Source organism: Sus scrofa, chromosome 4 (assembly GCF_054392235.1).
Source record: "Sus scrofa isolate SSC_HxYL_T2T_F1_AM1 chromosome 4, Sscrofa_HxYL_maternal_Yorkshire_Landrace_v2.0, whole genome shotgun sequence".
Taxonomy (NCBI): Eukaryota; Metazoa; Chordata; class Mammalia; order Artiodactyla; family Suidae; genus Sus; species Sus scrofa.
This window is the reverse complement of record NC_139386.1, coordinates 72,294,993-72,315,537: the sequence shown is the minus strand read 5'-3', so window position 1 is coordinate 72,315,537 and position 20,545 is coordinate 72,294,993. Positions and strand designations below refer to the sequence as shown.

Sequence of the window (20,545 nt, the reverse complement as noted above, 5' to 3'; positions counted from 1 at the left end):
AATTGTGGAGATTAAGTGAGCAGACTTTGAAGCTAGAGTGCGTGTTTGCATCTACTTATGAATTGTGAAAACTTGGGCAATATGCTAAACTTCTTTTTGCCTTTGTTTCTGCATATGTAAAATGGGGATACTATTAGATGCAGCTTTAGAGGATTTTAATGATGATTACATGAGTTACTACTTAGTGCCTAGCACGTAAGTCCATAATAACTTTGGCTGTTTTCTTGTTTATGCAATTAGATGGGCATTAATCTTCAAAGTTGCAGAAAGGAAAACCTTTTTGTAGAGCTGTTGCTGGGGAGATTCCTCTAGAACAGTTTTCAAAGACCAAGTCCTTCTGGAAAAGATCTCATTACTTTTCTTCTTACTAGAGTTGTGATCATCTACCTTGTTCCAAATCAAAGCCACTCTCAAATGATACATAAATCTCAGTTTTGAAGGTTAAAAGAGGGATGAAGAAAGGTAGCATTTTTCCAATGAGTGTAGCCTCATTTTAAGCACCAAGCTCTGGTAGGTTTAAAAGTTCACTTTATACAGAACTTATGAATTGTGCTGTTTTGGGTGGGTGCTTATTTGTAACATTATTGCAAAAGGAGGAAAACCAGAGTACCCAAAATAGGTAAATAAACTAAACATCATAGGAACCATAACTTGCCACACAGACCCTCAGAATTGAAAGGAATATGAAAAATCAGACCAGCTGCCCTTAACAGATAAGAATGAGACCCAGAACCAATTAATGGCAGGACTTAGATTAGAATTCAGCTCAGCTGAGCAACAAATTATAAAATCTAAGGATGATATTACTTCCAGTGTTGATAATAGTACTATTTTTATTTTTGACAGTTTTATGGTGCTGTGAGTGGTTTTTCTCTCAGCAACATCCTGCTTGGTAGCTTAATTGCATGATTCATAATCATTCTTCAGCACCTTTGATTTAAATCACAAGTCTCAAAGCTGCTACATCAGTGATTGCTTTGAGAACAAGATGACTGTCTTCTTAAGCTTTGTACAAACATGTTCTAACAGTGCTTTAGTTTTGTTGTTTTATGCAGTCCTTTTCTCTCATGTAGGGAATGTCAACAGCCAATATAAACAAATTGACCTACTAGGCAGTTTGTTATCATTGTGTTACTGGTGAAGTTTTCTTGATTGGGTAAGATAGTCGCCAAATGCTAGCCCAGAGAAGCAGGACTGGATCTCCATCCTCTAAGAGATGTGTTGCAATCTCTGCCAACCTCAACAGAATCATGGAGTGAAATTATTTGGAGATACTGGTCTGTTGGTTGCTGATTCTTACCCTGGCTTCTTGCAGAGCTCACTCCCTTCCCACTGGGTATTTGTTCAGATACTATCACAATCAGACCCTCCTATTTAAAATTCCACACAACCCCAACTCTTCCTATAATGGTTTACCTATTTATTTACCTGTCTGTTTTCTGTTGCCTGCCTCTAGCGGGTTAAGTTCCATGAGGACAGGGGTACTTGCCAGTGGTGTTCACACTGCTCTATCCTCAGTACCTGGAAACAGTGCTTGGCACTAGAGGATGTCACCTGCCTGGTTCTGAGGCAGACATTTCCTACTAGAGTTAGAAATTACTTCAGCCAATTCACAATTCATTTTGTCCTGCTCTCCCTTCCCCCCCAATTTCTAGTTACTTCTTCTGTTATCCAGGAATGAAACCTTGAGGCAGTGTTAATTCCTCCTTCTACCTGGCACTCCACTTGCAGGTAGCTACTGACTGGCTTCTCCTGTCAAGTTTTTGCAAACCTGCCATTCCCATTGTTGCCAAGTTCCTTTTTCTTCTAGTCCTCCTCCATTTCATTTTGTCCTCTGCACCTACAGCCCTTCCACCTCCCTTTCCAGAAGCCCTCTCATCTTCATCTGCAGAGTGAAAGCCAGAGGGAGAAGCTTGGCGTTCAGAGTGCTCTGCAACATGATGGCAAATCCACTTTGCCAGCCTCTATTGGCCACATGTAAGAAGAGTGACGTCCAACTTAGGCTTGTAAATGTGAAAGTAAAGTAACGCTTTAATGGTAATGCCCTGTAAAACCTCACGGTGAGTAGGTGCCTCATGACAGCTTCTCTTTGTGTGTGTGTGTTTCATTGAGTGGGTCCTTTCCCCCAGGTGGACAGGAATTCAGACAGGTTGGACTAATGGCTATTTCCTGTTCCTGCTTCGGACTTCTGCTGCTCTTTCTGTTTTGAGGACCCAGCCTTCAGCACCTCCCTCACATGTCTCCACTACCTCAGATACCTAGATAAGTTCAGCTGCAAGTGGTTTTTCTATTCTCTAACTTCTAGTGATTTTTCATGCCTTTTTAAGAATTTATCACAATCTACTTTGGGTTGTAATTCTTTGACATTTGTCTTTTCTTTTTAGCTCCTAGAGGGCGAGAACCATGCATACGCAAATTCCAGTTACTTTTTTGAGGGAAAATAAGATACCCACTTACCTGTTTTTTAAATAAAAGTGAACATAAAGTTCTCTTAATAGGTCTTTAAATCATTAAACATTGAGCCTCAACTATCATTTCTTTTTCTTTCTTTCTTTTTTCTTTTTTTTTTTTTTTTTTTTTTTGTCTTTTTTGCTATTTCTTGGGCCGCTCCCGCGGCATATGGAGGTTCTCAGGCTAGGGGTCCAATCAGAGCTGTAGTCTCCGGCCTACACCAGAGCCATAGCAACGCGGGATCCAAGCCGCGTCTGCAACCTACACCACAGCTCACGGCAACGCCGGATCGTTAACCCACTGAGCAAGGCCAGGGATCGAACCCACAACCTCATGGTTCCTAGTCAGATTCGTTAACCACTGCGCCACGACGGGAACTCCCCTCAACTATCATTTCTACAATATGGACACTTTAGGAAGAAGGCAGAGGGAAGTACAGTGTTAAATAAAAAGATTCTAATGAAGATATTTAGGTCTGGGTTTTTTTTTTTTTTTTTTAATTTTATGGCCATACCTGCTTCCCCTGCTTCCCAGGCAAAGGATGAATCTGAGCCACAGCTGCAACCTGTGTCGCAGTGGTAGCAACTGCGGATCCTTTTAACCCACTGTGCTGGGCTAGGGATCGGACCTGAGCCTTTGCAGTTGGATTCTTTTTTGTTTGTTTAATTTTTTCTTTTTAGGGCTGCACTCATTGCCTGTAGAAGTTGCCAGGCTAGGGGCCACAACCATACCACATACGAGCTGCATATGCGACCTAGTTCATGGCAACTCCGGATCCTTGATCCGCTGAGTGGAGCCAGGGCTTGAATTGCATCCTCATGGATACTCGTCGGGTTTGTTACCATTGAGCCACAACAGGAGCTCCTACAGTCGGATTCTTAACCCACTGCACTACCTGGGAGCTCTGAGGTCTGGATTTATAAAAAGGTAAAGGGAAGGCAATAAACCCAGCATCCACATGGGTGGACAGGCAGAAGTTTAAAAAAAAAAAAAAAGCCGTAAAGTCACTATAAAGTCACTCACAAAACCTTTAGGACAAGACAGACTTTATGGAGCATATCTGCAGTTTTGGATTCTCTTGTGGGGAATTATTCCTAAGGGTCATTTTGTTTTTGCATCTCTAGGCACAAATAATACCATCTCCTTGCCTTGTTTTCTGAGCTGGGGTGGATTGAGTACACACTCTCTGACCTACACAAAAGAGTTTACCTTTCCCTCAATCATTTAATAAAATGTCCATACTTCTTTCATCATTTATTTTATGGATATATGGAGAAGATATCTGCCAGAACCGTTTAGTTCTTCAGAAAAAGGTGATAGATGTAAGATACTTGAATTTGTCTATTGTTGGAGCTCCAGTTTTGCCAAGTCTGAGTTTGGTTTAATGTATTTTGCTTTATTTCATTATAAACATACCCTTGCATGTATTCCAATTGAGTGAATGCTCTTATTTTACTTGTGAGTTTTCCTAACAGATTAAAACTTGTTTCTGGGACTTGTGTAGACTCTTCTGCAATTTAACTTTCTCTTTTCTTCTCTCTTGCCTCCCAAACCTCTACTGGGCTTTTCTCATTCTGGGGCACCCATTAGCCTGGCTTATTTCTTCTGAGTATCATTCTATATCTATGTTACCTTTCCTGGGATGAAACTGTAGTTTCTATTGACAGGAAAGAGCTGACAGGGAAAAAAATATATATGTACATAGTTCTAGTTTTTGAAATGTTAAAACTTTAAGGTAAAATTCTGCATATTATTTTTACTAACATACTAACACCAGCTAATGTAAGGTTAGGATTTAAAACTAACATACTGCAACTTATATTTAAAATGTCCTATAATTTAAATTTATAATTGGTTGTAAGTTTTGTCCTTTGGGGAATTTCTACTAATGTATTAAACAGTGAGTTTTACTGTCAGAAGAAGAATCTTGAAAGCAAATATTTGCTTTGGAGTAAAGTTCCCTTTATCACACTGTATAAGCATCTGTGTTTACCCTGAGTTCTCCTTGTTTATGAAACACCTTAGTTAAGGATGTTTATAAGATAGGATCATTCATGCAAATAATAGAAGTTGGGGCACAGACTAATTACATATCTGGAATACATGGTAAGCACTGTGTAAGCATCTGTTAAATAAATAAACCTGTATTTTTAGGGAGAATTTATTTTTTTGGCCGCACCTGCAGCATGTGGAAGTTCTGGGCCAGGGATTGAAGCCTGGCTGCAGCTGCAACCTACATCACAGCTGTGGAAATGCTGGATCCTTAACCCACTGTGCTGGGCTGCTGCAGAGACAAGGCAGGATCCCTAAGCCCCTGCACCACAGTAGGAATGCCAATTTTAGGGAATATTTTATTAAGATATTGTAGCATATTGGTATGTGTAGTAATGGGATTGATCTAGTAAAGAGGGAGAAATTGATGATTCTGGAGACTAACGAAGGAATGATGAGACAGGCTGCTTTGAAGGTCTCAATTGCATTCTTTGGCAAATTGGAATTTCCAAGTGTTTCTTTCTACTTGTCTGTTTGTCATCTTTTTAGGGCCGCACCTGTGGCATCTGTAAGTTCCCTGGCTAGGGGTCAAATAGAGCTGTAGCTGAAAAGCCTACGCCACAGCCACAGCAATGTGGGATCCAAGCTGCATCTGCAACTTATACCCCAGATCAAGGCAACGCTGGCTCCTTAACCCACTGAGTGAGGCCAGGGATTGAATCCCCATCCTCATGGATTCCAGTCGGGTTCATTACTGCTGAGCCACTACAGAAACTTCTCCACTTGTTTGTTGACAGAATAAATTAAACAAATAAATGGATGTTGGGGCTTACTAAGCACATGGCGGTGCAGAAGCCACAGTCTCTACACTATGGTCGGGGAGGTTCTCAGAGAGCCACGTGCAGGCTGAGATGGTAGTAAATGTGAAAATGAAAAAGCCAGGATGATGATGGATTAAGGTGAGGAAGGAGCACTTTGGTTAGTGTGGTCATGAAAGCTTGTTGGAGGAAGTGACCTTTGAACAAAGGCCTTGATATGAGGGGCTGAAGAGAAGGCCTTCTGTCCAGGCAGGGGAACATAGGACGAGAGCCCAGAGATGGGAAAGTGCTCAGTGAGCCTGAGAACTAGGAGGGGGCTGTGCTGAGTGCGGTGGCTGGCTGGAGGGGGGAGGGGCCCTGGTGCAATGCAGCTGGAGAAGTGAGGAAAGTTTAGGCCACGTGGGTGCCTGCAGGCTCTCCGCAGTAATTCAGAGTTTGGATTTTATTCTAAGGGCAGTGGAAGCAATGGAAAGAGTTTACACAGAAGAGTGAAACGATCAGATTTACAAAGGTTGAAAACCAAACCAAACCAAACCACTGGCTACCTGGGGGAAGAATGGGTTGGAAGGGGTCAGAGCAAGTGAAAGATACCAGGTTGGAGGTGCTCCCAAGAGACTAAGAAATGTGATGATGATTGCTGGTTTTGTGAGTTTTTGGAGTAGGTCTTTGTTTTCGGTTCCTCCTCATTCTGAGTTTCTCCCAAGCTCCCCATTCAGAACCAGCTCTACCCTGGGCTGCCTAGGGCCTGCAGTATTTTACCACTGCTGGTTCCATGCATATGCCCACTTCACTTTTCTCTTGCCTCCTGTAATCACCATCCACCCATCTGTCTGCAGTGATCACAGTTCCCCAGTAAATCATCCTAGGAAGTGTTTGTCGTGGGAGTGCGCCTCCCAGTGGAAGAGCTTGGAAAGCAGGGAAGGGATGGGGCAGGCATTCTGGTAATGGGGAACCCAGGATGGTGACCTGGGGAAGCAGAGAAGGTTAGGGCAGAGCATTGCTGCTGCAGTTAGCACCCCTGCCCTGTCTGTTCTGGAACCAGCAGAGGGACACAGGAGTTGGGGTACAATTAAGGCCTTCCTCCTTCTCCTGGCTGTTTTGATTTTAGTATTGGAGAACAAAGGATTGTCAGCAGTTACTTCCACCTCCTCACTCAGTCCTTCCATCCTCCCTCCCTCCCTCTTTCCCTTCCTCTCTCTCTCTCTCCCTCTCTCTATCCTTCCCCTACATACCCACAGCATATGGAGGTTCCCAGGCTAGGGGTCCAATTGAACCTGTAGCCTTGGGCCTCCACCACAGCTCACAGCAACACTGGATCCCTAACCCATTGAGTGAGGCCAGGGATTGAACTCATGTCCTCATGGATACTAGTTGGGTTTTTTGCCTTTGAACCACAGCAGGAACTCCCTCAGTCCCTTCTTTAAATGTCTTTAATAAAATGCAGCTAGTTTCAGAAAACCAATAGAGTCATGTAACTTTTGTCCAAATTTTGCAACATTCCTATCAAATTGTTGGGGGCAGATGCTTTTGTACTGTGTCCCAACATTCGCTGTTTTTATAAATATTACTTCTGATTCATATATATCACTTTATCAAGAATAGGTCTAAATAAAAGTTGTCTCAAATAAGCAACTTGATAAAGTTAGGAAAAACTGGGACTGTTTTGTGATCACTGAATGAGAGAGAAAAGAAAGAAGGGGGTGGGGTGGGAATTAGAGAAAGGATATACTAGTAAGGAAGGAAAACAGGAAAAGTGTAACTGATTCATCATGTTATATGTGTAGGGAGGTTACTGTGTATCTTCCATTGGCAGATCCTGGTAGATTTTTCTGGTCCTCTCAATGAACCTAATTTACTGATGTGACAAAGATGTGCTTTGTTTCTGTTGAAACATTTCCAGATGTATTTCAGGCTGTTATTTTGTGAGGTGGAAATAAACAGATACAGATTATGTACTAATACAGAATACTTTCAATAAAAGTAACCAGTTAGCTTCCTGTGAGAGTGTCCTGGGAAAGTGCTTTTAATGTAGTTTAAAATGAAACCTACCCGGTTGACCTATGCCTTCTAAGGAATAATTCCTGCTCTTGTCTGCACCCCTAATTATTTTTCTTATTCTTTGGGTCAGTCCCCATTTCCCAAACCAGTCCCCATAGGAGTCCCCATGCCATGCCCAAGGTCTGGGCACAGATTTTCTTTTGTGTCTTCCTTGACTATTGGCTTCCTCCTTTGAATTCTTGTTTCCAAACAAGGCACCCAGTCCTTTCCCCCACAGCTGAAGAAAACCTGTAGCTCTTTCAGGCCTACTCCTTTCTTTGGAAATAGGACTGTTCTTTTTTTTAATGATTTTTATTTTTTCCATTATAGTTGGTTTACAGTGTTCTGTCAGTTTTCTACTGTACAGCAAAGTGACACAGTCACACACACACATATATATGTTCTTTTTCTCACATTATCCTCCATCATATTCCGTTACAAGTGACTAGATAGAGTTCCCTGTGCTATACAGCAGGACCTCATTGCTTATGCACTCCAAATGCAATAGTTTGCATCTGTTACCCCAAACTCCCTGCCCGTCCCACTGCCTCCCCTTCCCCATTGACAACCACAGGTCGGAACAGGATTGTTCTTAATTTCCCTTTGTGCTCTGATGTGAATCACTGACCCCTCTCTCCCATATTAATTGAGTGGATACTGATATCTACCTCGTGGTTTGTGTAGGGTCCACTAGTCAATACCAGACAGTCTTCATGACTGTGAAGGAAGTGGAGTTAAGAATCTCTCTGCTGGAGTTCCCATTGTGGCGCAGTGGTTAACGAATCCGACTAGGAACCATGAGGTTGTGGGTTTGATCCCTGGCCTTGCTCAGTGGGTTAAGGACCCGGCATTGCTGTGAGCTGTGGTGAAGGTTGCAGACGCGGCTCGGATCCTGCGTTGCTGTGGCTCTGGTGTAGGCTGGTGGCTACGGCTCCGATTCGACCCCTACCCTGGGAACCTCCATATGCCATGGAAGCGGCCCTAGAAAAGGCAAAAAGACAAAAAAAAAAAAAAAAGAATCTCTCTGCTTAAATGAGATCCTGCTGTATAGCACTGGGAACTTGTCTAGTCACTTATGATGGAGCATGGTAATGTGAGAAAAAAGAATGTATACATGTATATGTAACTGGGTCACCTTGCTGTACAGTAGAAAATTGACAGAACACTGTAAACCGGTTATTATGGAAGAAATAAAAATCATTATGAAAGTAAAGAATCTCTCTGCTTATATTTTAGAGGTAAAAGCAGAGGAATTTTTTGCCTTTTTTATGAACTTTTTTTTTTAGTTGTCTGAAACAAAGGTGGACAAGATCCAGGATAATAACTGCATACAATGGACAAAGAAATGATGGTGATGAAGGAGAACATCCTTTAAAAAAAGCTTTAGTCTGCATCTATTTTAAGCAATATTCAAAAAATTTTTTCAGTTCTAGTTTTTTTTTAAAGTTTTATTGGAGTATAGTTGACTTACAGCGTGGTGGTAGTTTCAGGTATACAGCAAAGTGAATCAGTTATACATATATATGTATCCATTCCTTCTCAAATTCTTAAAAAAATTAATATGACATGAATTTGGATAGTTTTCTGTCATAAAGTTTCATCCATATTTTTACTTTTTATAGACCCCCAAATTAAAAAAAGATCTATTAATTCTTAAAAAAAAATCCTGTGACATCATCCCTTCATGTGTTTTCTTTATTTTATAATTTAGCCTCTGATTGCCCTTGCTCAAAGCTCTCTTGGTACCCATGTTGGTGTTAATGTGTGATGCTTTCTGCAGATGGCCCATTCCTGGCAAAGCGCTGCGCAGCTCTGAACCCTCCTGGCACCAGAGTTGAAAGCTGCTTTTCCCCTGCATGGCTGTCTTTCTTTAACCTGATTTCTAATGGGCACTTGGTGCTCCCTTCTCTTTAGTTCTTATTTCTCCAAAGGCGATTGAGAAGAAGGGGGTGCTTGCAGCAGTACATAGGAAATGGAGAGGCAGTATGTGTGTGCTGGTTCGGTCAGAGCAGTGTTTACGTCACAGTGCTGCCACCCAGAGCTGCCTGAGGATGTGGACCTGGTGGCCTAGGTTTCTTCATCTGTAAAATGGGAATAATGACATGACTCCTTGGGTTGCTGTGAGGAGTAAGTCATGTGTAAGATGGGAATGCTTAGAACAGTGCCTGGTGTTAGTACTCAATAAATGTTAGTTTCTCAACTCAACAGTATTGACATTTTGGGCCAGATGACTTTTTGTTGTAGGGGCTGTCCTGTGCATTGTGGGATGCTTAATACCACTCTTGACATGTAGCCTGTGAGCCGCCAAGCTGTGCCAACCCAAAATGTGTCCAGACATTGCCAGATGTCCCCCTGTTTTACTAGCTATTACATTATTTTTGCAAAGCACTGTCACTCCTAAGATCAGTTGGCCTCTGAAAGTTTTGTTCTTATCTGACCCACTTCTTTTTGTGATGTTCGTCTTGTCTGAGTTAATTCACTAGCTGGATGTTAAGATTAGTTCTTCCATTCTGGGTTAGTAGCTGAACTTAGCCATGTGACCTACCCCTAGGCAAGGCAGCTGCTCCTGGGAACCAGTCTACAGGATTATCTTGTGACTGCAGCAGAACGGAGGCAGATTCTTTTCCTGTTCCTCTTTCAAAAGCCATCATACCCCTAAACCTCCACAAAAGTTCCAGCTTTAATTCCACATGAATACATTGCTAGTCCCACGTGAACACGTTGCTAGTTCCACATGAACATGTTGCCAGTCCCACATGAACACGTTGCTGGTCCTACGTGAACAAGTTTAGTCTGTCTTGGTGTGAGATTCTCATATCAATCCTCTTCTCATCCTTTTTTATTTGGCTGCCTGGCCATTGGATGATTTTGCAGAATTTTTGCACAATTTTAATTGCTTCAGTTTTATAGAATAGATGTACATTAAATTTACAGTAACCACGGGGCTCTTTTATCACAGTTTTACTTCTAACCACATAAAAATAAGCCTCTGGACCTTCTTCATTGCTTCCTGGAGGACTCTTTAGAGCATGTAGGTGTTGTAGCGGCAGTGAGGTATAATGGGTAAAGATCCTAAAGTCAGAGCACTGCTGGTTCAGTCCTGACTCTCCCAGGCGGGGCAGGTTACTTCATCTTTTCATGCTTCACTTTCTCCCTGGTTCCTCTCACTGGAGCCATTGTGAGGAGCAATCAAATGAACGCATGTAAAACACAGTCTGGCTTATCATCTTGCTTTGCCACTAAAGATTAAGTATTGTTAGGTTGCTGGTTTGATTTAACTTGAAGGAAAGTCTTTCTTAAGGAGAGATCGTGTGGTACAGCAAACTAGTACATAGAGATTTTGGAATTGAACAGATTGTAATTTGAATCCTAGCTCTATCGATGATTTGAATACTAGCTTGGGCAAGTGGTTTAATCTTCCTATGTTTTTCTTCTCAGTGATACCTTCATTTCCAACCTATGAGTCTAGCTCCTTTTTCCAGAGAAAATTGAGTCAGGCAAGTGTGATGTCTTTCAAACTTCTGCTCTCATACCTGCCTGGCTTTATTTTTAGCAATGCCGAAAATGCTTGACAGTCTGCATCTGTGTCCCTTTTCTGTGCTCTCAAAGTATTCATACGTACGTCTGATATCATACTTAGCCAACAATTGAAAACGTTCTATATCACTCATCATTCTGCCTCATTAAATAAGTTCCTTGTAGGTAGGATTTTCTTTTATCTTTGTCTGTCTTTTTTTTTAATTTATGTATTTTATGATTTTTATTTTTTTCTATTATAGTTCTAGGGCTCGGGTAGTTTAAATTTGTCCAAGGCCTCTAGGTAGAGAAGTGCAGCATTTCATCCGTGTAAGAGCAGTGGTCATAGGAAAGTCACGGATCTCCTGACAGGAGCTTTGGTCTTAGAGGTACACTGCTGTTGCCACACCGCAGCCGACCCAGGAGGGAGCACGGTGAGGCGACGCATATCCTGACCCCTCTTTTCCTACCCTGTTCCTCTCTGGATAAAATCAAGCAGCAGCGGGAGGGCAGGGCAGCGTGTGGGGTGCAGATTGTGGAGGTCAGCGTCCTGCCCCAGGGAACAGGGTGGAGATGGATCTGAAAAAGAAAATAGAGGAGTTCCCGTCGTGGCGCAGTGGTTAACGAATCCGACTAGGAACCATGAGGTTGCAGGTTCGATCCCTGGCCTTGCTCAGTGGGTTAACGATCCGGCGTTGCCGTGAGCTGTGGTGTCGGTTGCAGATGCAGCTCGGATCCCGCGTTGCTGTGGCTCTGGCATAGGCCAGTGGCTACAGCTCCAATTTGACCCCTGGCCTGGGAACCTCCATATGCTGCGGGTGCGGCCCAAGAAATAGCAACAACAACAAAAAAAAGAAAAAAAAGAAAAAAGAAAATAGAGAATATCCACCGCCATTGTCTTCTTTCTGTCCCTTAGTATACACTTGAACTTTGGATGTAAAGCTCATGTTCAGGACCCAGGAAACACAAAGCCCTCTAGTTCTTGCCTCCAGTCATTCATGCGCCTACCTGGAACAGCATTCTTCATGCAAGATAACAAGAAAAACTAAGCAAAACAAAGCTGCTGTAGCTTCTGCTTCTGCAGCTAGTCTCTGGGCTCAAGTCAGAATTATCATTCCTTTTTTGTTCTAGTACTTATTTTATATTCCCCTTACCCTCCACTAGCACCTTGGCTGGTCAAGGTTGTTCACTTGTTGGGTGTCCCAAATCTTCGTTTTTACTGAGTTGCCAGTTTCCCGTTGACCAGTACTGTTGACCATGTCCTAGTGGATCTGCTCGAATCAGACCTAATCCTCCCTTCCCTATGATATAGTGGCATCCTATGCCCTCCTGGAAATCAGATCCGTTACTTCACTGAGACAGGGACCACTTTCTTATTGGTTGGGTGGCTTGAAGAGCCACAGATGACTGTGGGTAGTCCCAGCATCCATTTTAGCAGAAACAGACTCTTATTTGGTGGAAGCATTCCTCCACCAAACCCAGGGTCACAATGGGAAGCAGAAACTCCATGGGGGATTATTAGAGCTTGTTCTGAGAGAGCTGCTGTTGGTTCCTGACCCACGCCTTCTGGCTGTGGGAGAGGCTGCTGGGGTAGCACCTACCCCATTGTAGAGTCCAGCTCCCAGTGTGATAGGGTGTGTCTCACAGCAGGTAATGGAGCTGAGCCTCCTCTAGCCATTCCTCTATTCCTTGAAGCAGCTGCTTCTGGGTTAAGAACTACATGGTAGCAGCGGGTTCTATAGTTATAAGCTTATTGCCATACTTCTTTGCCCTAAATGCATGCCTGGGTCTGCCATGATCCTCTTTCGGGTTCTGTGACAATGAGTAAGCCATGCTGAAACTGAGAATGATGATTCTGGCCAGAAGCTGATCAGGCAGAGAAGGCAAATCCAGCTTCTGTGAGGACAGATGCTGCCCCAGGGTGCTGCCTGACTCCTCTGCAGGCTGGTACCATAGCGAGCGGCAGTGTTGGTTGTGGCTGCTGAGGTTGAGCCCTCAGCACGGGCAGTAACTACATCAGTCTCATGTGAGGAAGACCCTGTTGTCGAACCCCTCTGTACCTCCCACCCTACTGCCTGCTCCACTTGGTCATGGGTCCTTTGCAAGCCGTGGTGATTGGGAAAGAGGCCAAATTACTTCCATAGGACAGCTCACCTTGAACCCCTGAGAGCTTCATGCAGTGAGTGATCTCTGGTGGACATGTACATGGGACACAAATATTTTCACATTCTGTGCCATATTGAAAAGTTCATTCACATATTTCTTTAAAACTCTTCCTTTTATATATGTAAAAAAAAAAAAAACAACTTTTTCCAATCTCATTCTTTCTAGTTCCCTGAGCAGAAAGTCATCCTTTCCCACTGCTCACGAAGCAGCATAGATAAATTGGCATTTGGCAGCCTCTATCCCAACCTGCAGGTGGACCCCACGGTTGCTGCTCATAATTGAGCCCTCTGGAAGGTTTCCCATCACCGCTCTCTTTTAGGACCATCCCTGAATAGGCTGCGTCATTTCCCTTGCAGCCATGCTGGCACACAGAGCGTGCCCTCAATAGACAGGCATGCCTTTCCCCCCCTCTGCTGACTGGTCCTAGGATCCGCCCCAAGTGTGGGCTGAGAGAGCGCTAGCTACCAAGGAAGGAGGGGCAGGTACCAAGGGTCTGAGCTGCCTCTTCCCGTGGTTTACTTGTGCCTCCCAGATCCGCCCAGGCCGGTCTTCTGTACCAAGTGGAATGCTTCTGTATGGTCCAGTCCTATGACTGGACCAGTGGCTCAGATAACAATCTGTTCCCTGTGGGCTGTTCTTATTCCATAGTCTTGTTTTTCCACGAGGCCAGGACCCAGTGGACAGTAGTTATTTACAGGGCCCGAAGGCATCTATGACTTCTGTCCTCTTCCTGGTGCTTGTCAGAGGCTCCTTACCCCACCCCTGTCTGCCATGTCATTTCCAGTTCTAGTGGGTGTGCTGAGAACAGCCCAAGGTTAGGCCAGCTTTCACAGCTACAGAACCTTCGGGATCAGGCCCCATTGATAACTGGCGGCCTTGTGGGTTACCTAGGAATAGGTCAGAGGAGCACCCCCTGATAGGAAGTTCCTCACTTGGTTTGCCTCTTTCTCAGTGTATGTGGTGTACAGTGTGGCGATTTCTCTGTAGATCGGAGGAGGAGGGTCCTGCCTCAGACCTCTGAAACCGCAGTGATCATTCATGGGATGGAACCTCCATGGATTTTACCCCCATCCTCTGGCTTACGCATTTGTCTTGCAAAGACATCCTGGGTGCTCTTTCTTGTTCACCAGTTCTGGTTAACATAATGCCATTAATGTGGTGGGCCGCTGCAGTGATCTGGGATATTGAGATGATCAGGGGCCCTCCTTTATGTTAGGACAGTGCAGATGTAGCCCTCAGGTAAGACAGCGCAGAGGTCCTGCTGTTTCTGCCTCTTGATGGCAAATTACATCCCACCATCTTTACTAATGATGATAGAAAAGAAACCATTTGCCAGGTCACAAGTTGTTTACCAGATATCAGCAGTTTGCTCATTTTCTCCAGCAAAAAAATAGCCCATCTAGAATTTCCACTGTGGTTGGCATCACTGATTACATTTGTAGTAATCCATAGACTGTTCTAGGATCTTTTGGCTTTGGTCCAGGTAAACAGTCACATTAGATGGGGATGAAGTAGGAATGTACACCCCTGCATCCTTCAAGGTTTTGATAGTAGTACTAATATCTGAGCTTCTCCAGGGTTGTTGTGTAGTTATTGGTTTGCTTTCTTAGTGGGGAGACAGGGGAGAGTTAAGGCCTTCTTCATGGCCCTATCTTCCATAATGGCTTTTATGACAGAGAAGAGAACCAATGAGGAATTTGGTCAGTTACTAAGTATACCTATTTCTTTTAAAATTCTAGGGCTGGGCACTAACAACAGGATGGGCCCGCAGCTCTTATTGGACCACCCCATGAAATACCAGTGTTGACTTCCTTTCTCACCCTGCTTCCGGGATGAGATGGATACTCTGGCTGGTGGCCACATTTTAGATCTCCAGGGATTAGTTTCAGTTCAGAGCTAGTGTCTGGGAACCCTTGGAAGGACCTACGAATTCCTTTCCCCAGTGGACAATCACCCTTGTGAGTGGCTTGCAGGTACCTCTTGGGTAAGGTCTGGAGGAGGACTGATGGGATCTCTGTGACTGAGTGTAGGGCCATGGTCATCCTACAGTTAGTCCTTCTCAGTCTTACATCCTGTGAATGTCCTCCAGCATTTGTTCCTCAGACTCCTGGTGAAATTGTTGAGATTCTGCAGATTTTTTGGTGCAAAAGCAGTCTCCTCTCAGTAGGCTTTGAACTTCTTTCTGGGGTCCTTTGGCACTTAATTCCCATGAGGAGGCAGTGAGGGTGGTGGGAATAGGTAGTGAAGAGAACTGGTATCCTTCGTGAAACACCTTGGGCAGGGGTTAGGAGGCTGGGTCTTCTCAGAGAGCTGCAGGTTGCTGCTTTCAACACAGATGTTCAGCATTCTTACCCTCATTTGTATCTGCCCAAGTGCCTGCATCTGTCATTCAGGATTATTCCCCTTTCCAGCTCTTGTCCTCATGTTAGCATAAGAGACTTTGCAGGGTTGCATTTAATTGGTTCTACAGCCCTTATCATCACCCCTGGCTTGATTCTTAGTCCCATCAGCTTAGCAGCTCCTTTACTTATTTATTTTTTATTTTTTTGCTTTTTAGGGCTGCACCTGTGGCACATGGAAGTTCCCAGGCTAGAGGGTGAAATGGAGCTGCAGCTGCCTGCTTTACCCCACAGTCACAGCAATGCTGGATCTGAGCCAAATCTGCCATCTGCACTGCAACTCACGGCAACACCAGATGCTTAGCCCACTAAGCAGAGCCAGGGATCAAACCCGAGTTCTCATGGATACTAGTTGGGTTGGTTATTGCTGAGCCACTTTGGAAACTCCAACAGTTCCTTTATAACAGCCATAGATATTTCATCCATCCATTTGGGAATTCACGGCTTTCTTTCAGTTTGTTGTGTGCTTTGTACACACTCTCAAGGACAACCAGGAGCATACATGGTCCATGTTACGATCTCTAAAATCAGCATTTTCATCATCTTCTTGGACTTAGAGCACCTTGCTCACCCCATCCTTCATCCCGTGGCAGGAAATTTGAGTGATCCTGGTATCACCGTGTGCTATATTATCAGTTTCCCATCCCCTCTGCACATAGGAAGGTTATCAGGGTCTTCATCACCCATGTGTCCCATTTTTGAGGGTCTCTGTCCTGGGTTCCTTCCTGGTAGCAGTTAACTGCATTAGTCACTTGACACACTCAAGAATGATGCAAGGGAATCAACAAGGGGACTGTTCATGAGGCTGTTGGGTTAGAGGTGAGAGAAGCAGCAGAGTGAGGTGATGCACTCCTGCTAATGAAGTTTGGAAGCCATTACTCCTCCCAGGGCCTCACTGCAGCTGTGGGAACTGTGGCTGTGGGTGGAGAAACAACTGCCAGTTAGAAGGGGAGGGGGGACTCTGTCCCTTAGCATCTTGCTCTCCCACCCACCCTTGGGTCTCCTGCTGGTGCCTCTCATTGGATGAACCCAAGCAGAAGCCAGGGGCCGAGGGCAGGAGGCAGGCTGCCTCAGTGCAGGTCTGTAGAAGTTGGCCTTCTGGGCCTGTGGCAGGTGGAGAGGAGCGTTGGACCTGGAAGGGCAAATGGGGACCATGTACCACTATTTCCAGACTGGGATCTTTGGCCCAGATTTGAGTGTGCGCCTTCACGCAGGCTTCTTCACGCAGGCCTAGGTGTCCCCTGAGCACCTTGTATGGACAACTTATTCTGCTGCCCAGCTTCTTCCCCTTGTCTGTTCGTGATGCCCCAGATGCCATATCTTAAGGAAAGATAAGTCCCTTCCGAAGGGAAGGCCTGAGACGTTATCTTGTGGTTCTGCTTCTCTAAGCCATGCAGCGTCAGGCACAGCAGGCTTTCAGCAGGACCCTCCTCCCGGCTCCCACATTCTCAGGGGACAGGGCTGGGAAGTGCAGCACCTTGACCATCATCCTCTCACCATTTCTGTTGCAGATGGAGAAGGATGGGCCGATGGGGGGCCTGGAGCTCTTGGACAGGCCTAATCTGCCTTAGAAGGGCTGTGGCTTCCACTTGCTCTGATTCTTGAGCAGAAGGGCACTGTCCCTGGAGAGGAAGGCTCTTAGTAGATGGCACCTGATCTAATAAGGGGGCCAAAGAAGCTGCTTTTATGGAGTTTTAGGGTGCTCTAACTTACAACAAATGCTGCACCTTCACTTACGAGGGGGCCATGTTTTCTAACAGCTAATCTGGCTGCAGGTAAATCCTTCCTGACTGCATTTCCAGTGGCAAATTCAACAAACCCGTGTTCTCAGTTAAATCTCGTTACACCTAATTATTCAGAGTCTGCTGATATTTGAAATTATTACTTCAATAGAATTGATATACAATTATTAGATATGTCATTGACTTCCTGAAATTAATCATGGAGGGAAACTGGTGGACTGACCCTTTAAAAGGTGTTATTTGGTGTCAGTAGATAGTATGGGCTGCTGTATGTGGCAAAGGTGACATCACTGTGACATCTTGAGCCCTTTGTCCATGGGTGGAATGATAATGTTGGCGTAATTGTATTTGTTTTGTATGAAGATCAGCTGTATTAGCTCTGACCCTCAGGGGTCTAGTGCAGAAGAATTATCTACAGTGTTAAAATGCATTGGGTGGGTAAGAGGTCGGGAGCCTGGAGCCAGACAGGCTGGGGTCGGATCATTTAGCCTCTCTGTGTCTCAGTTGCCTCATCTGTAAAACAGAGGTGAATAATTACCTACTATACAGGTTCCTAATCCAAAGCAGACCTCATCTTGGTGCCAGAAGCCTGAAAACCACACTTTGAAAAACCCTGCTCTGAACCCATCAAACTAGAGCCCGTTTATTTATTTATTTACTTATTTTCAGTTGTCTGAAATTTCTATAACCTTGCTCTGGATGAAGCAGGGCAAGGCCTCAAACAATCTCAAAATTTTCTTGCAAGCACTGAGGAATGCACAGGGTCACCACAGACCCAGCACACTGGAGAGGCTTGCTAGAGCCCTTTTAGGTGAGAGGTAGCCTTTAGTCCACGTGAACTGTGGTGTATAAGCTTCCAGAATTCTTAATAGAAAAGAAGGTAGATGGGACGCAAATGTTTGGTTGTGGTTTAGTTATTGATAAGGAGGTGACAGAAACCAATCTCTAACCTGGGCTGAGAGATATGATCAGAAATAAGTTCCTGCTGGGGTTCCCTTATGGCACAGCAGGTTAAGGGTCTGGCATTGTCACTGCAGCAGCTTGAGTTGCAGCTGAGGCGCCAGTTTCATCCCTGGCCCTGGAAACTTCCACATAACATGAGGATGGCAAAAAAATAAATACATAAATTCCTGCCAGAATAAGCATAAAATGGGTCCTTTGAGCAAGCAATGACGAATCATGGTATTTTAAAATTATTTTGCTAATCAGTTCTCTTTTTTTTTTTTTCCTGTTGGTTAAGGTTGCATGATGGAATGTGAACATTACCTCGAGAGGTTTTATGTTTTGGATTAGCTAATAGTGTTTGTCCTCTGCTGACTGTTTCTTCGGACTCACTTTTTGGTGTCCTTTTGAGGCAATAAACCGAAAGGGATTATACCATGGACTACAAGGAAAGCTGCCCAAGTGTAAGCATCCCCAGCTCTGATGAACACAGAGAGAAAAAGAAGCGGTTTACTGTAAGTATGTGGTGGAAAGCAAAGGGGACAAAACGGGCCAGAGAGAATGTTTCCATTTCTGCTGTTTTTCCTTAACCTAGAGAGTCTCCCCCACCCCCTGATTTCCTCACGTCCACATTTTACTTATCTTTCAAATGACAGACCTCCTCGGTCTTCTCTGTGTACCACCACGGAATACAATTTCATTTTCAGTGCAGGTTTTTGCCTGCTTCCCTAACCCCTGTGGAGAAACTGTCAGCTAGACCCTCTCACCAGAAAATGCACACACAATGGGGTCGTGGACTCGGAAGTCATTGATCCCATGTGGCAAACCACTGTCTTGAAATTTCTATAATATTTTTCTTAAGACATTTGTCGTTTTTCAACCTCCATTTAAAAAATGTGTAATCCAGGAGTTCCCGTGGTGGCTCAGTGGTTAACGAATCCGACTAGGAACCATGAGGTTTCGGCTTTGATCCCTGGCCTTGCTTAGTGGGTTTAAGGATCCATCGTTGCCGTGAGCTGTGGTGTAGGTTGCAGACACAGCTCAGATCCTGCGTTGCTGTGGCTGTGGCGTAGGGCGGCAGTTGCAGCTCCGATTCGACCCCTAGCCTGGGAACCTACATATGCCGTAGGAGCGGCCCAAGAAATGGCAAAAAGACAAAAAAGAAAAATGTAATCCAGTATTTTTTCTGTTTTTCCGCTGTATAGAAAAAGTCCATTTCTGATTTTATTTGTATCACTGGGTATCTCCTGTAAGGCTTGATAAAGAATAAGCACAGTGACTCTCTAGCTGAGTCAGTATATCAGTGACTGTTAGTGGCGAATAGTCACTTTCCTGATTAGTATAATGACACATGTTGAATTTAGTTCCAGCAATCTTTTAGGATATACAGAGATCTGATGTCCTCCTCTCCCTGAAAACATGTCATTTATCTTGTCTCTGACCTGATCTTCCTTGTAGAGCCCTACTCACTGAGCAGTGTGGAGAAATTCTTTTAACCCAGCTCTTTTTTTTTTTTTTTCCTGGCTTTTTGCTCCCGTGGCACATGGAAGTTCCCAGGCTAGGGGTCTAATCGGAGCTATAGCCGCTGGCTTATGCCAGAGCTACAGCAACACCAGATCCGAGCCGTGTCTACAACCTACACCACAGTTCACGGAAACGCTGGATCCTTAACCCACTGAGCAAGGCCAGGGATCGAACCCACAACCTCATTGTTTCAGGTCAGATTTGTTAATCACGACGGGAATTCCAGCCCAGTTCTATGTAACATTTAGTTTGAGGTAAGGTGGTTTCTTTTTTTTTCTTTTTTTTTTTTTTTTCCTTTCTTGGCTCCCCTGCAGCATATGGAGTTCCTGGGCCAGGGATCAGATCCAAGCTGCAGTTTCGGCCTAAGCTGCAGCTGTAGAATCCTTAACCCACTGTGCTGGGCCAGGGGGTCAAACCTGCATCCCAGCTCTCCCAAGATGCTGCTGATCCTGTTATGACCCATTGAGAGCTCCAAGAAGTTCTCAGTCATACCACCCAGGCTGTCTTTGTTCTGCTTTCTTTCTCTCATTTGATATCCACCCCCTCTCCAAGTCGGAGAAGGTTTGTGGTGTCCCCTTTCAATGTTCAGTTGATGACCTCATAGTAGCCTGCGAAGCCTTGGCATTCCTGTCATCCTATAGATCTTTGCCATTCCAGGTGTAGAGTGATGGGTCTGGCAGACATCCAGCTGCGGTTGACCTGCTCCAGCCCTGGGCATTTTGTTGGCATCCCCCCGGGCATGTTCATTTGATGCACTGATTTGAGATCTGTTTCTCGTTGTCTTGGCTTGGGTGGTGGTGATGCATTGCTCACTCAGCTTCCCCTTGGCTCAAGATGGTTGGGGAGCCCACCACGGCTCTGCACGCCCTTCCTGCTCCTGACTCAGGTGGTCCTCCCTGGGCTGTTACCCTGCCAGTTGAGCCCCATAACAAGTGACTTTCAGCTCAGAGAGTCCATG

At 44.7% G+C, this 20,545-nt stretch overlaps 2 protein-coding genes and 1 non-coding gene across 5 annotated transcripts in view; 2 read left to right on the top strand and 1 right to left on the bottom strand.

Moving 5' to 3' along the window:
• The window catches only part of LOC146403857 (uncharacterized), a 76,319-nt gene extending 57,817 nt beyond the window's left edge, over window positions 1–18,502 (top strand). The window contains exon 2 of one of the 2 annotated variants that reach the window (XM_085022287.1): window positions 18,362–18,502. In XM_085022287.1, the coding sequence (XP_084878413.1) occupies window positions 18,362–18,380 (19 nt within the window). In that variant the 3' untranslated portion in view covers window positions 18,381–18,502. The remainder of the gene's footprint in view (window positions 1–18,361) is intronic. The other variant, XM_085022286.1, reaches the window with a different exon arrangement.
• Window positions 1–20,545, top strand: part of SGK3 (serum/glucocorticoid regulated kinase family member 3) — a 75,336-nt gene that overhangs the window by 589 nt on the left and 54,202 nt on the right. The window contains exon 1 of one of the 2 annotated variants that reach the window (XM_021089284.2): window positions 18,362–18,578. The exons of the other annotated variant lie outside the window; for it this stretch is intronic. Within the exon in view, the coding sequence (XP_020944943.2) occupies window positions 18,501–18,578 (78 nt within the window). The 5' untranslated portion in view covers window positions 18,362–18,500. Of the gene's footprint in view, window positions 1–18,361; window positions 18,579–20,545 lie in introns of those variants that run through there. 2 annotated transcript variants of the gene reach the window in all.
• Window positions 17,789–17,920, bottom strand: LOC146403858 (small nucleolar RNA SNORA9). The gene has a single exon (XR_014845021.1). It is a non-coding gene; the product is annotated as a small nucleolar RNA SNORA9 (small nucleolar RNA).